Source organism: Castor canadensis, chromosome 4 (assembly GCF_047511655.1).
Source record: "Castor canadensis chromosome 4, mCasCan1.hap1v2, whole genome shotgun sequence".
In the NCBI taxonomy this organism is placed as follows: Eukaryota; Metazoa; Chordata; class Mammalia; order Rodentia; family Castoridae; genus Castor; species Castor canadensis.
In genome coordinates, this window is record NC_133389.1 from 152,717,397 (window position 1) to 152,734,421 (window position 17,025).

The 17,025-nt window shown below is 38.8% G+C and overlaps 1 protein-coding gene across 6 annotated transcripts in view; it reads right to left on the reverse strand.

Moving 5' to 3' along the window:
- The window catches only part of Ica1l (islet cell autoantigen 1 like), a 47,298-nt gene that overhangs the window by 28,715 nt on the left and 1,558 nt on the right, over nt 1-17,025 (reverse strand). For all 6 annotated transcript variants that reach the window (XR_012447338.1, XM_074071442.1, XM_074071445.1 and 3 more), the window contains exon 2: nt 1,999-2,167. Coding sequence is in view for 5 of the 6 variants with exons in the window: in XM_074071442.1 (XP_073927543.1) it covers nt 1,999-2,167 (169 nt within the window). In the remaining variant the exon portion in view is untranslated. The remainder of the gene's footprint in view (nt 1-1,998; nt 2,168-17,025) is intronic.

A 17,025-nucleotide genomic window follows, 5' to 3' on the forward strand; every position in this document is an offset into this window, starting at 1 on the left:
GATTCTCCCCATCTCCTCCACTATAGTAGCTAGGATTAGAAGTGTGAGCCACCATACCCAGCTGAATCTGGTGGCTTTTTCTAATATTGGCCTAAGCAGAACAGTTCAATAAATCTATTTTAAAAATATAATGTATTACAAGCTATGGTATACTGTTGCACAGGATGGTGACTAAGATACTGTAATGCAAAAAGCTAGAATAAAAGGTTTGAAGGCTTTAACCATAAAGAAATGAGTCAATTCTCCATGCAAGTTTTGATGTGTTTGAACTGGATTTGGTATCCAGTTCTGACAATTTGAAAATCTGTTTTAAATGCACATGGAAAAATGTTAGAAAAGAACAAAAAAAGATAGTTCTTCTAGAATGAAGTGATTATGGTTGATTTTTGTCCCTTAAGGAGTTATTTACTATTACTTTTCATTTTTACAATAGAAAGATTTCTTACTCTTTAAAAAAATAGTCCAAATGTGAGAAAGCATTCTTGGTCGATTCCAAAGAGTTATCTAATGGACAAATTTACAATAAAGATAAAATATGTCACCAGCAGATTGCTTAACAATATAAAACATTTACTTCTGTGGGAATCTATGTGGAAATAGTGACAAGTTCTTTTTACTTTTCAAACATACAACTAATAATAAAGTCCCTTCACTTTCCCACATTGATTACTGAATCACAGAGAAATACTTGTCAATATGAGTGGTAAAGCCTTCTTGTTACCTGTTTTCATATTTGTTATGGCAATGACATTAAGTTTACTTTTTTGCAGAATGAAAATACTTAGTAGATAAGAACTATTTATTGAATTAGACCTATATTTTAAAGAATCCTAATGGAATGATTAGATTCTAAACATAACAGAACTGCTGCTTGGAAAATCTTTGTAAGAGTTATCTTAAATTAAAATATTGCATGGAATTAGTAAATTTAAATTTAAAAATCTGACTTTTTCATTAATTTACATGACACTTTCTTCTAATTAGCAGTATAAAACATTTATACATTTATAGTAGTTTCAGGGCAATTATTCCTTTTATTTAAAATGAAAACTAGAAGCTGGGTGCTGGTGGCTTACACCTGTAATCCTAGCTACTTGGGAGGCAGAGATCAGGAGGATCATAGTTTGAAGCCAGCAGGGGTTGGTGAAACCCTATCTCAAAAATACCCAACACAAAAAAGGGCTGGTAGAGTGGATCAAGTGGTAGAGTACTTGCCTAGCAAGTGTGATGCTCTGAGTTTAAGCCCCAGTACCACAAAAAAAAAAAAGAAAAAAGAAAAGAAAAATAGATCTAAAAGTATTATGAAATACTCTAATAATGTTATTTATCCCTTAATAACAAAAACGAGCTGGTGTTGATGTTTGTGCCTATAATTCCAGCATTCAGGAAGCTGGGCGAGGAGAATCTTGAGTTCAAGGCCAGCCTGAGCTACACAGGAAGACCCAGTCTCAAAACAAAACAAAACAAAAACCCAAGAGTTAGGGAATGAGCTCAGTGGTTGAGCATATGCCTAGTATGTACAAGGCCCTGGGTTTGATTCCCAGCACTGCAAAAATAAGTAAATAAAAAACAATGTAAACAAAACTCTTATCCTCACACTATTTGATTTCAATTAATTTATTTTAGTGATGTGTAAGACTTCACGTCACAGTACTACTATATATATGGATATATTCATTCATATATCTATATATGGTCCCAACTGGGATTTTAATTCCTACATTAATGTTTACCTTTTTTACACATACTACAGTATGTGTACCAGAGAAGTTACCTGATTCATGATTTATCTAATTAGATTACAAATTCTGCAAATTTTCTACTTGTAAGAATTATAATCTCTTATCCAAAAGCTGATTGACAGTGGAATCTAACTAAATATTTTATCATCAAATTTGCTTTTCCTCCTTATGTCCTTTGGTGTGAAAACTTGTCCTTGTCCCCCTTGGAGTGCAAAGTAAGAAGCAGTTGCATGCAGCACAGAATCTGCAAGCTCACCTCCAGTTTTGCATCGAGCTCAGCATCAGACGCTACCACGTGCTCATCTTCTTTTTTTCCTGTGGCTTTGATGAAAACCTGCTTGGTTTTCCAGTATTTCTTTTGCATTCTGCTGACTACTGACTGGTTATCTTCTGGTCTGAGTTGCCCAAAGGAATCCATGGAGAAACTAAAACAAATAGACAAAAATTAAACCAAATTCAAGGACACATCAAAAAGATCATTCACCATGACCAAGTAGGCTTCATCCCAGGAATGCAGGGGTGGTTCAACATATGAAAATCAATAAAGGTAATAAACCACATTAACAGAAGCAAAGACAAAAACCACTTGATCATCTCAATAGATGCAGAAAAAGCCTTTGATAAGATCCAACACCATTTCATGATAAAAGCTCTAAGAAAACTAGGAATTGAAGGAAAGTTCCTCAACATTATAAAAGCTATATATGACAAACCTACAGCCAGCATTATACTTAACAGAGAAAAATTAAAACCATTCCCTCTAAAATCAGGAACCAGAAAAGGATGCCCACTATCTCCACTCCTATTCAACATAGTACTGGAATTCCTAGCCAGAGCAATTAGGCAAGAAGAAGGAATAACAGGAATACAAATAGGTAAAGAAACTGTCAAAATATCCCTATTTGCAGACGACATGATCCTATACCTTAAAGACCCAAAAAACTCTACTCAGAAGCTTCTAGACATCATCAATAGCTATAGCAAGGTAGCAGGATATAAAATCAACATAGAAAAATCATTAGCATTTCTATACACTAACAGTGAGCAAACGGAAAAAGAATGTATGAAAACAACTCCATTTACAATAGCCTCAAACAAAATCAAATACCTAGGTGTAAACCTAACAAAAGATGTGAAAGACCTCTACAAGGAAAACTATACACTTCTGAAGAAAGAGATTGAGGAAGACTATAGAAAGTGGAAAGATCTCCCATGCTCATGGATTGGTAGAATAAACATAGTAAAAATGTCGATACTCCCCAAAGTAATCTACATGTTTAATGCAATTCCCATCAAAATTCCAATGACATTCATTAAAGAGATTGAAAAATCTACTGTTAAATTTATATGGAAACACAAGAGGCCACGAATAGCCAAGGCAATACTCAGTCAAAAGAACAATGCAGGAGGTATCACGATACCTGACTTCAAACTATATTACAAAGCAATAACAATAAAAACACCATGGTACTGGCACAAAAACAGACATGAAGACCAGTGGAACAGAATAGAGGATCCAGATATGAAGCCACACAACTATGAGCAACTTATCTTTGACAAAGGAGCTAAAAATATACGATGGAGAAATAGCAGCCTCTTCAACAAAAACTGCTGGGAAAACTGGTTAGCAGTCTGCAAAAAACTGAAACTAGATCCATGTATATCACCCTATACCAAGATTAACTCAAAATGGATCAAGGATCTTAATATCAGACCCCAAACTCTTAAGTTGATACAAGAAAGAGTAGGAAATACTCTGGAGTTAGTTAGGTATAGGTAAGAACTTTCTCAATGAAACCCCAGCAGCACAGCAACTAAGAGATAGCATAGCTAAATGGGACCTCATAAAACTAAAAAGCTTCTGTTCATCAAAAGAAATGGTCTCTAAACTGAAGAGAACCCCCACAGAGTGGGAGAAAATATTTGCCAATTATACATCAGACAAAGGACTGACAACCAGAATATACAGGGAACTTAAAAAACTAAATTCTCCCAAAACTAATGAACCAATAAAGAAATGGGCATGTGAACTAAACAGAACTTTCTCAAAAGAAGAAATTCAAATGGCCAGAAAACACATGAAAAAATGCTCACCATCTCTAGCAATAAAGGAAATGCAAATTAAAACCACACTAAGATTCCACCTCACCCCTGTTAGAATAGCCATCCTCAGCAACACCACCACCAACAGGTGTTGGCGAGGATGCGGGGGGAAAAAGGAACCCTCTTACACTGTTGGTGGGAATGTAGACTAGTACAACCACTCTGGAAAAAAATTTGGAGGCTACTTAAAAAGCTGGACATCGATCTACCATTTGATCCAGCAATACCACTCTTGGGGATATACCCAAAAGACTGTTACTCCAGAGGCACCTGCACATCCATGTTTATTGCGGCACTATTCACAATAGCCAAGTTATGGAAACAGCCAAGATGCCCCAGCACTGACGAATGGATTAAGAAAATGTGGTATCTATACACAATGGAATTTTATGCAGCCATGAAGAAGAATGAAATGTTATCATTTGCTGGTAAATGGATGGAATTGGAGAACATCATTCTGAGTGAGGTTAGCCTGGCCCAAAAGACCAAAAATCGTATGTTCTCCCTCATATGTGGACATTAGATCAAGGGCAAACACAACAAGGGGATTGGACTATGAGCACATGATAAAAGCGAGAGCACACAAGGGAGGGGTGAGGATAGGTAAGACACCTAAAAAACTAGCTAGCATTTGTTGCCCTTAATGCAGAGAAACTAAAGCAGATACCTTAAAGCAACTGAGGCCAATAGGAAAAGGGGACCAGGAACTAGAGAAAAGGTTAGATCAAAAAGAATTAACCTAGAAGGTAACACCCACGCACAGGAAATCAATGTGAGTCAATGCCCTGTATAGGTATCCTTATCTCAACCAGCAAAACCCCTTGTTCCTTCCTATTATTGCTTATACTCTCTCTACAACAAAATTAGAGATAAGGGCAAAATAGTTTCTGCTGGGTATTGAGGGGGGGGGAGCGGGAGGGGGTGGAGTGGGTGGTAAGGGAGGGGGTGGGGGCAGGGGGGAGAAATGAACCAAGCCTTGTATGCACATATGAATAATAAAAGAAAAATGAAAAAAAAATACCCTATTTGCAGACATGATCCTATACCTTAAAGACCCAAAAAACTCTACTCAGAAGCTCCTAGACACCATCAATAGCTACAGCAAGGTAGCAGGATATAAAATCAAATAGAAAAATCATTAGCATTTCTATACACTAATAATGATCAAACTGAAAAAGAATATATGAAAACAATTCCATTTACAATAGCCTCAAAAAAAATCAAATACCTATGTATAAACCTAACAAAAGATGTGAACGACCTCTACAAGGAAAACTATAAACTTCTGAAGAAAGAGATTGAGGAAGACTATAGAAAGTGGAAAGATCTCCCATGCTCATGGATTGGTAGAATCAGCATAGTAAAAATATCTATATTCCCAAAAGTAACCTACAATGTTTAATGCAATTCCCATCAAAATTCCAATGACATTTATTAAAGAGATTGAAAAATCTACCGTTAAATTTATATGGAAACACAAGAGGCCACGAATAGCCAAGGCAATACTCAGTCAAAAGAACAATGCTGGAGGTATCACGATACCTGACTTCAAACTATATTACAAAGCAGTAACAATAAAAACAGCATGGTACCAGCACAAAAGCAGACATGAAGACCAGTGGAACAGAATAGAGGACCCAGATATGAAGCCACACAACTGTAACCAACTTGTCTTTGACAAAGGCGCTAAAAATATACGATGGAGAAAAAGCAGCCTCTTAAACAAAAACTGCTGGGAAAACTGGTTAGCAGTCTGCAAAAAACTGAAACTAGATCCATGTATATCACCCTATACCAAGATTAACTCAAAATGGATCAAGGACCTTAATATCAGACCACAAACTCTAAAGGTGATACAGGAAAGAGTAGGAAATACTCTGGAGTTAGTAGGTATAGGTAAGAACTTTCTCAATGGAACCCTAGCAGCACAGGATCTAAGAGATGGCATAGATAAATGGGACTTCATAAAACTAAAAAGCTTCTGCTCATCAAAAGAAATGGTCTCTAAACTGAAGAGAACACCCACAGAGTGGGAGAAAATATTTGCCAGCCATGCATCAGACAAAGGACTGATAACCAGAATATATAGGGAACTGAAAAAACTAAATTCTCCCAAAACTAATGAACCAATAAAGAAATGGGCAAGTGAACTAAACAGAACTTTGTCAAAAGAAGAAATTCAAATGGCCAAAAAGCACATGAAAAAATGCTCACCATCTCTAGGAATAAAGGAAATGCAAATTAAAGCCACACTAAGATTCCACCTCACCCCTGTTAGAATAGCCATCATTAGCAACACCACCACCAACAGGTATTGGCGAGGATGTGGGGAAAAAGGAGCCCTCTTACACTGTTGGTGGGAACGTAAACTAGTACAACCACTCTGGAAAAAAATTTGGTTGGTACTTAAAAAGCTAAACATTGATCTACATTTGATCCAGCAATGCCACTCTTGGGGATATCCCCAAAAGACTGTGACACAGGTTACTCCAGAGGCACCTGCACACCCATGTTTATTGCAGCACTATTCACAATAGCCAAGTTATGGAAACAGCCAAGATGCCCCAGCACTGACGAATGGGGCATCTTGGCTGTTTCCAAGAAGAAAATGTGGTATCTATACACAATGGAATTTTATGCAGCCATGAAGAAGAACGAAATGTTATCATTCGCTGGTAGATGGATGGAATTGGAGAACATCTTTCTGAGTGAGGTTAGCCTGGCCCAAAAGACCAAAAATCGTATGTTCTCCCTCATATGTGGACATTAGATCAAGGGCAAACACAACAAGGGGATTAGACTATAAGCACATGATAAAAGCGAGAGCACACAAGGAAGGGGTGAGGATAGTTAAGACACCTATAAAATTAGTTAGGATTTGTTGTCCTCAATGCAGAGAAACCACAGCAGATACCTTAAAGCAACTGAGGCCAATAGGAAAAGGGGACCAGGAACTAGAGAAAAGGTGAGATCAAAAAGAATTAACCTAGAAGGTAACACACACGCACAGGAAATCAATGTGAGTCAATGCCCTGTATAGCTATCCTTATCTCAACTAGCAAAAACCCTTGTTCCTTCCTATTATTGCTTATACTCTCTCTACAACAAAATTAGAAATAAGGGCAAAATAGTTTCTGCTGAGTATTGAGGGGTTGGGGAGGGGAGAGAAGGGCTGTAACGAAGGGAGTGGGGGGAGAAATGACCCAAGCAATGTATGCACATATGAATAATAAATAAATAAATAAATATGGTCTAAATTTATAATTACAATTTAAAAAAGAAATGGACAAAAGGATTAATGCTATTTACGTTAATCTTGGTTAGATAGCAAATGTGATGGAATTGTTATGATTTTGCAATTATTGGTTAAATAATCCTTTTTTCTTTTTTCAGCGGAAAGGGTGAACACAGTGCACACTACCACAAATTATGCAGTTGAGTTACCCACATTTGGGGAAATTGCAGGGGTCAGCATATCTGGAGTGCAATGGGAAAAACACATTCATGATCATGGTATTCTCCCACCAGGTAAGTATGGTCAGATAAGTTTATTTGGCCATTCTATTTTGGTAGATATTTGTTAGTTTCTAATTTTTGCTTTTTAATAATACTTTGAAGTGAAGAAAGTGTACATGAACTTTTTCTTTTTTTCTTTTTTTTGGCCTTACAAGGCAGAGACTTTAATTTAAAAACAGAGGGAATAGGGTAGAAAAACAAAGTGGGTTTTCCTAGGTGGGCAGGTTTTCAAACACACTTATTTTCTTCTGCAGCCACAAAAGAGGAAAAAAAAAATACGTTGCAAATGAAATCAAGAAGACAGCCCAAATTTTCCCGAATCCATACCAACCCCTTTACCCCAACTCCACCCGCCAGTGGCTATGGTGGCTGACTCGCCTCTAACTTGAAACCTGGTCAGCCTGCGCCGGGTCCTGGGTGCACCCGCAACGCTCTCGCAAGCTCGGGTCCTCGAGAAGCCGAGTTTCTGTGGCCAAATTTTGGGATAAAAGTGGCCTGGAGGGAGATGAGAATGGAGACCAGCATCCGGATGGCACCCCCACCCTCACTCCACCGGTCTTCCCCTTCTCTGCCCCTTGAGTCCTATGTGTTCCCTGCCGCAGGAAGGGGTAGCAGAGAGGGCTCAGCGGAGGGGACCGTGAGTGCCCCGGCGAGAGTGGCTTAGCTGCAAGTGGCAAGGAAAGTGAAGTGCACGGAGCCGAAGGGTGCCATATATGAACTTTTATACATTACTGTCATTTCCTTAGGAAAATTTTCTATAGTTATAATTGCTATGTCAGATGAATACAATTTAATAAAAATTCTCAGATATGCAAAGCTTCAGCTCTACACCCTTCTTTAAAGATCAAATAAATAGCTGGGTACCAATGGCTCACATCTGTAATCCTAGTTACTCAGGAGGAAGAGATCAGGAGAATCATGGTTCCAGACCAGCCCAAGTACATGGTTCTCCAGACCTTATCTTGAAACTACCCAACACAACACAGGTTTGGCAGAATGGCTTAAGTAGTAGAGTACCTGCCTAGCAAGTATGAGGCCCTGAGTTCAAACACCAGTGCTGTCAAAAAAAACTCAAAAAACAAAAAGATCAAATGAATATACTTTAATATCCAATAAACCAATAGAAATGAAAGCCTTAGATATAGAAGAGGTATGTTATAAAAATAAATACAGATAGATATCATAAAACTGACATCTGAGTTACTGCTATTAACATAGTCAACAGGGCTATCCATATAAGGACATGCAAATATGAAAAGTATTCTTAAGAAGATGTTTAAAAAGGAACAACAATAATATTTTGACTCTGAAGCCCAAATTATTCCAACAAACTGAGAATAGGAACAAAAGGGCAGTGTGTGACTCATTCACCATCTCCAGAAATACTAGCATACTCCTCATGCCAGTAAAGAAACAGAGGTTCTTTTCCTTTTTACTTTGAAGCACTTACTAATTAAATAAAATGGGATGTCTAATTTCTAAATTGCTAGGAGCAAAACAAGACAGAAAGACAAACTTTAGCAAAAAGCAAAAGCCCAGAGTAAGATTAGAGTAGGAGGAGTAAGACAATATATCAGTGTAAACTGAAATACCAGAATAAGATCAGTTATATAAAATGATAAACATAAACTTCCTTTTAAATATAAAGGATTTAAAGACATGAAACATTAAGAAACAAAATCCAAGTATATGCTATTTGAGATCTACCTAAAACAAAGTGACATGGAAGGAATAAAAATGAAGGTATGGGTTAAGATACACCAAATAAATACAAAGAAAATTAAATAAAAAAAGCCACATTAGCCTGGTGCCAGTGCCTCACGCCTATAATCCTCGCTGCTCTGGAGGCAGAGATCGGGAAGGCTCCCCAATCTGGGGAAATAGTTCATGAAACCCTAACTTGAAAACACCAAACACTTGAGTAGAGTGTCTAAAGTGGTAGAGTGCCTATCTAGCAAGTGTAAAGCTCTGAGTTCAAACTCTAGTACCACCATTAAAACAAAAACAAACAAAAAGAATAGCCACATTAACATCAGGCAAAGTAAATGTAAATAAAAAGCATAAGACAGAACAAAGATATGCTTAAAGTGCATAGGTGGCCTCTTGCACATATTCTCTGAATATTCTCCTTTGGACAACATCCTAGATCCCTGGGCAGTGTAGATTAGTCACGGTTTAATTGTTGATCCTCATATGCTATCCTGGGAAACTCGGCTGGACATAGTCTGGAATAGAAAATAGAGTTTGATCTTGAGTTTATAGGGATGTAAGTATATTATACTATTGGACACATAAATGCATCATGCGGGAAACATGCACCTTTTTCTTCCCTTCCCATTTCTGTCTGATTTGCATTGCTCTCAAATGGCTTCAGTTCCCCACTCCCACCAAGATTTCATAGCAGTTATGAGGGGTGGTCTGAAGCTATGACAAACCACTGATCTCTTCTACTAAGTTGACTGCAGGCTTAGGCCTGAGCATTGGGAGGCACACTTTCCTAGTCAGTTTCCTGATGCTGATGTAGCTCAGACAAAACACTCCTGTCTCATTATCACTTCAGGAAGAGTAGCTGACCTGACAGAAATTTGGCAGCACTAAACTTGGCTCTTCCCTTTTCTCTCTGAAAGCTGTGGTGCCTGCACAAAGCACATATTCCCTGGCAAGGGGAGATGAGTGGCTGGGAGGGTAAATCTGCGAAAGATGAGGTTGATATTTGTGGATTTTAATCTGAGGGCATGTTAAATCTGCTTGCCACAAGGTGGCAATGACTTGAGATAACAAATGTCAGAGTTTGAGGTTGGCAGAATCACCAGAAATTTAGGAGTGTTATCAGAGAGGGTAGACAGCAAAGAGGAAGTGTTCCCCAAAATCTGTATACAAAGTCCTCCTAGACCTGTATGATCACTAAACTAAATGTGAGGAAGGGGAAGAGACCTGAAAGATGAAATGATTAAGTGAAGATTTCAGCTGCTACTACTGTAGAGGACGTGGAATGTGTGGAGTTTGAGTTCAGCTAAATTGGACTTTTTTCTAATACAGAAGTCCTTCAGGCTGGGCGCAAGTAGCTCACAATTGTAATCCTAACTACTCAGGAGGCAGAGATTACCAGGATAGAGGTTTGAAGCCAGCCTGCAAGCAAATAGTTCGCAAGACCCTATCTTGAAAATACCCATCACTAAAAGGGCTGGTGGAGTGGCTCAAAGTGAAGGCCCTGAGTTTTAAGCACCAGTAACACAAAAAGGAAAAAAAAATATCCTTCAGAGAAGCAAATAGTCTCTCACATGTATCATTCAAAATTCCAAGTAACCAATCAGAAACACTAGACAAACATGAAAATTTCCTCCTCCAGGAGGAAAAAGTCAATTAAAACAGACCCCAGGACTGGAGGTGTGGCTCAAGTGGTAAAGCACCTGCTTTGCAAGCATGATGATCTGAGTTTAAACCCCAGTTCCACCAAAACAAAACAAAACATACCCCAAAGGTTTTGCAGATATTGCAATAAATATCACAAACATATACAAAAACTGAAAGTAGAACTGACAGAAAATATTAAAATAAAACAAGTGAGAGTCTCCAGTTACAAAGGTCAATAACTACAATTAAAAATTGTCTGGCTAGCTGGGCTTGGTGTACACACTTAGAATCCCAGCACTCAGGAGGCTAGGGTAAGAAGATTCTGAGTTTAAGGCCAGCTACATAGTAGTTCCAGGTCAGCCTATAGTACGTAACCAGACCCCATTTCAAAAATATATGAAGGAAAGAGTAAGTAAATACAAATTTAAAGCAAAAGGCCCATTTTCTTATAAAAACCTCAGAGAATTCATGGTCGTTACTTTTAGAAATGCTAATAGTCAGCCTGCTGCGTAGCTCAGTGGTAAATCTGTTTTTCTTTTGGCAGTACTGGAGATTGAACTCTGGGCCTTGCATTTGCTAGTGTTCTTGGGCTCTGCCACTTGAGCCATACCTCCAGCAGTGGTAAGGTAATTGCCTACCATGGGTGTGGCCCTAGATTCAATGTCCCCCCCTAAAAAAATAAAGAAGAAGAAAAAGATGAAGAAATGTATACCGTCTCATGAATGACTGGATAAAGAAAATGTGGTATAACAGAATCCTATTTAGCCATAAAAAAGAAATTCTGTCATTTGTGACAACATGAATAAACCCAGAAGACAATACGCTATGTGAAATGAGCCAGGCACAGGAATCAAAATACAGCAACATAGATCTTCCAGTCTCTTTCTGTGATTCTGCAGCTGATATCATGCTGTCTTCTCTTCCTCTGCCCTTTCTGCTTCTCTCTTCTCACAAGAACCCCACAATTACACTGAACCCACCCAGACAACCCAGAAGAATATTCCCATTTCAAACTCTTTCATCACATCTGCAATCTCCGCTTTGCCACATATTCACAGGTTTCAGGAATTAGGACAGGGACATCTTTGGAAAGCTCTTATTCTATCCACTGAACCTCTATTGTTTTTCTCTATTGTTTAGCAAAATAATAGGCTCAAGTAATATCCTTAGGAAAGACACTTGGAAGTCCTTGTATGCTTCAAATGGCCTTGTTTTGACCTTCCAGTGGAGAACTGGGGAGAGGTCTTCTCTCCTTGAGTTCTAACATTGGTTTCATGATGGGAATTTTCATGCTACTGTATTGTTCTTTTGAAGGTGGTCTGTACTATTTCTCTAGAAGATTTCAGGATCTTTTTATTCCCAGAGGTGTGAAATTTCACAATGGTATGTGTAGATTTTCTGTGAAGCAAAGCACTTCAAATTCATGGCATACAGCAATAATCCTTTCATTATGTTCACGGAATTTCCGGGCCACAGCTTGGAGGGGGTATTGAACAGATGGAGTTAATTCAAACACCTGGTTGGCAGGAGAATGCTGCAATCACTTGGTTTTCCATTCACATGTCTCCGCTGCTTGGGCTGAGATGATTCAAGACAGTGCTCAGCAGGCACTAAGAGCTAGAGCAGGTCCTCCTCAGCTTTCCTGGGTCATGGAATTGTTAGAGCAAGGCAGCTCTGGTCCAAGACGGATCATCCTGAGAGGAAGCCTCCAAAGATGGCAGTCCATTTCTCTTCAAGTGACTCACTTAATTTCTTTAGAGAATAACCTTGTTTCTTTCCATGTGTAGGAACAATTCAGCTAGATTCTTTTGGCTTGATGTTTGGAGTGTGGGAGAAAGTTGACTGAGAGGTTAGTTTAGCTTTCCTGTTGTTAACCCTTAGGTCAGCCAAGGAGACTGCCTGCCTTCACTCTAGAAGCTCACTGCCTGCCTGTTCTACACTGTTTCTCTAGTTCAGAAGTGCTAACATATTTTATGTTCTAAAAGTTCCCTCTGGCATTCTGCTCACCTAAGCTTGTGTGTTTTCATTTTATTTTGTTTATTTGCCTGCATTATTATTATTATCATTTCAGTGATACAAAGGAAGTAAGGGCCAGTGCAGATTTTCTTATTTATGCCTTTGGTAATTTGTTACCCTTTCTTCCTTCCTTCTGGAACTTATATCATACATATACTAGACCTTCTTGATCTATCCTGTAAGGCTTGTCACTTTTCGCTCATGTGGTTTGCTGAAGTCTTTGGTTCCTCTTTGTAGGCTGCTCATAACACAGCACCTGAATTTCCCCAAGCTGAGTGATCCAAAATAGAATAACACTGTATTGCTGTTTATGACATAACCTCTGGCCTATCATTTCCATTTTATTCCCTAGGAGTGAATCACTAAGGTGAGCCCACAAGTCCAGAGTATGACTACCAGGTGCAGGGATCAGCAAGCAGGGGTATTGTGGAGGGTGGATAACACACAGTCCCTCCCTCCTCCTTATCCCAAGGCTGGGAGAAACAAGGAAAGATGAAAAAGGACTTGTGTAGGCAACAGACAGTATACCTGATCCTTCATTTCAAGTCACGAGCGCTCCAGGCAGGGCTAGATTATACTGAAGGGGGGGAGGTAGGAGAAAACTGAAATAAGAATCATTTTAATGGATTATTAATTTTTTGGATGAATAGGAATATGTTACAATATTGGTTTAGGAATGTTTTAATAACCCAAAATGACCATACCCATATATACTGCCAACTTAATTGATAAATGTGTGTTTTGACTGCTCCACCAAAAACCGTTCTCCCACATCACTCCCTTTGCTTAGAACTCTCTATTCCCTGAGAGACTACAATATTGAAACTAGGCCAATTAATAACCCTATAGTGGCCTCTGAGTGTTCAAGTGGAAGGAAGAGTGACATGTTTCTCACTTTAAGTCTAATATTAGAAATTATTAACTTAGGAAGGCAGGTTGAAAGTCAAGATAGACTGAAAGCTAGGCCTCCTCTGCTGTGAATGTGAAAGTTCTTGAAGTAAAAGTGCCACCCCTATGAACACTCAACTGAAAAGAGAGAGAACCAGCCTTACTGCTGATATGGAGAAAGGTTTGGGGGTCTGGGTACATCAAAGCAGCCATAACATTCCCCTAGCTAAAGCCTATTCTTGGGCAAGGCCCTAACTCTCTCCGAGTCTCTAAAGGCAGAGAGAGGCGAGAAAGCTGCAGAGGGAAAGTCTGCAGCTAGCAGAGGTTGGTTCTTGTGGTTTAAGAAAAGAAGTCATCTCTAGAACCTAAAAGGACAAGCCCTAATGTAGAAGCTGCAGTGAGTTATTGAGACAAACTAGCTCAGATAACTGATGAAGGTGGCTGCACTACACAACTGATTTCAATGTAGATGAAACGGCCTTCTGGTGGAAGAGATGCCATCTAGGACTTTCATAGCTAGAGAGGAGAAGTTTGCACCTGGCTTCATATGCCAGCCTGGCTCTCGTTAGGGGCTGATGCAGATTGAAGCCAATGCTTGTCTATCCTTCTGAAAATTCTGGCCTTATGAATGACACTAAGTCTACCCTGCCTATGCTTTATAAGTGAAAGGAGCCTGGATGACAGCATAGTGGTTCACTACATGGCTAACTGAATAGTTTAAGCCCACTATTGACACCTACTGTGTAGGCAAAACAAAGAGGTTACTTCCAGAATATGACTGTACTTGGTTGAAGAGGATAACCTTCCCGAATAGAGGAGGATGTTCTTCGGTCAAAAAACATACAAATGGCTGTGTTCTCCTGCTAGAACCTCCAAAGAAGCTCTTAAAATATTCCTGGTAAGCTGGGCACAGTGGTACGTGCCATAGTCCTAGCTCATCAGGAGGCCAAGGCAGGAGGACTGCTTGATTCCAGGAGCTTGAGGCCAGCTTAGGCAACAGTGAGACTCATTACTCATTAATGCACACTGAAAATACACCTCATCACCCTAGAGCTCTGTAGGACATGCATAAAATTAATGTTGCTTTCATGCCTATGAACACAACATCCATTCTGCATCCAACAATCAAGGAGTCATTTCAACTTTTAAGTCTTAATATCAAAGAAATACATTTCATGAGTCTAAAATAGTGATAGTCATAAATAGTGATTCCTCTGAATGACTTGGGAAAATTAAATTGAAAGCCTTCTGGGAAGAATTCACCATTCTAGATGTTATTAAAAACATTCGTGAGTCGTGGAGAAAGATCAACATATCAACATTAACAGGAGTTTTGGAGTCGTTGACACCAACCCCCAAGTATGACTTTGAGGGGTTCATGTCTTCACTGCAGGAAGTAACTGCAGAGGTGGTGGAAGCAGCAAGAGAACTAGAATCAGAAGTGGAGACTGAGGCTTGAGACTGACTGGCTGCAAAGTCCTAATCAAGCTTTAGTGGTCAAGGAGTTGCTGCTTACGGATGTGCAAAGAAAGTGGTGGCTTGAGGTAGAATTTATCCCTGGTGAAGAAGCAGTGAACACTGTTGAAATGACAACAAAGGATTTAGAATACCACATAAATTTAGTTGCCAAGATAGCAGCAGGATTTGAGAGGATTCTACGGGTAAAATGCTCTCAAACAGTGCTGCCGCTACAGAGAAATCTTTCTTGAAAGGAAGAATCAGTTGATGGGGCAAACTGCACTGATGTTAAGAAATTACCACTGTATAGCCAGGCATGGTGGTACATGCCTTTAATCTCAGCATTCACGAGTTGAGAGAGGAGGATTGTGAGTTCCAGGCCAACTTGAGCTGAGACCCTGTCTCAAAAGAAAAAAAAAATTGCCACAGCCATCTGAGCCTTGAGCAACCTCCACCTGATCAGTCAGCAGCCATCCAGGTAAGACCATCCACCAGCAAAAAGATTACAAATTGCTGAAGTCTCAGATACTATTAGCATTTCTCAGCAATGATGTATTTTAAAGTCTGTACACTACATTTTAGACAAATTCTATTGCACACTTAATAGACTGCAGCATAAACATAAGTTTTTTTTTTTTTTGTGGTACTAAGGCTTGAATTCAAGGCCTACACCTTGAGCCATACCACCAGCCCTTTTTTGTTTTTTCAAGATAGGTCTGATGGAACTATTTGCCTGGGATGGCTTCAAATCGTGATTCTCCTGATCTTTGCTTCCTGAGTACCAAGGGTTACAGGCGTGAGCCACCAGTGCTTGGCTAAACATAACTTTTACGTGTACTGGATTTCAGAAACCAAAAAATGTGTATGACTGACTTTATTGTGGTAGCCTGGAACTGAATCCACAATATCTCTAAGGTATGTCTATTGAACACTGGGTTTGGGCCATAATCCCAAGAGATTATCCCCAAATCATAATCCTGAATATTGAAATCTCAAAAAAAAAAAATCAAAATCCCTGAAGTCTAAAATCCTGAAAGATCAAAATTCCCAAGCCATGTGTGGTGATGTGCACCTGTAATCCCAGTACTCCCAAGCCTGAGCAGGAGGATCACAAGTTTGAGGCCAGCTTGGACAATATAGCAAGACTCTGTCTAAAAGAAAAAGAAAAAGAAAAAAATATTCCAAAACTATAATTGTGGAAAAAATTCAAAAAATTCTTTGGGCTGTGATGTAGACTGCTTGCCTAGCATGAATGAAACTCTAGGTTCAATCTTTAGCATTGTGAAAAAAAAATGGAAAAAAAAATTTAAATACCAGAAAGATACCAATAAGATGCAAATATGGCAAAATGTTAACAGTTGCTAATATCTGCTGTTGTAAATACACTGTTGTAATTTCATTCTTTTACAAATCTCTCTCAAATAAATTAGCAACAACAACAACAACAACAAAAAATAAAACTAGCAGGCCATGATGGTGAACACCTGTAATCCTAGCACTCAGGAGGCTGAGGCAGGAGGATCATGAATTCAAAGGCAGCCTGTTCTACTTGGCCAGTTCCAGGTTGGTGTGGGCTATACAGCAAGGCTGTTTCAAAAATAGTAAAAACTCTGATGTTATATGCAAATGGCTCAACAATGACAAAATAGTAAGTTATGTAAAAGTTGACTTTGTGAATACTGGATCTAGTCAGAATTAAGTGATGAATGAAAAACAGATAAAATGCAGAAAAGGAATAAGGTTCTTTTTAAATAACAAAGCCAGTTCACATGAGGAAACTTTCCATTTCCAGACAGGTTTAAGTCTTTCCCACAATCCATGTGTTGTTAAAGAACATAAAAAGAATAAACTTTAAAAAGAGACAGTGACTACTGAAAAAGGTAAAGTTTAAAAGTAAGGAAAAAATTTAATTATTGAATACATCTCACAATAAAGCTATAGTCTGTCA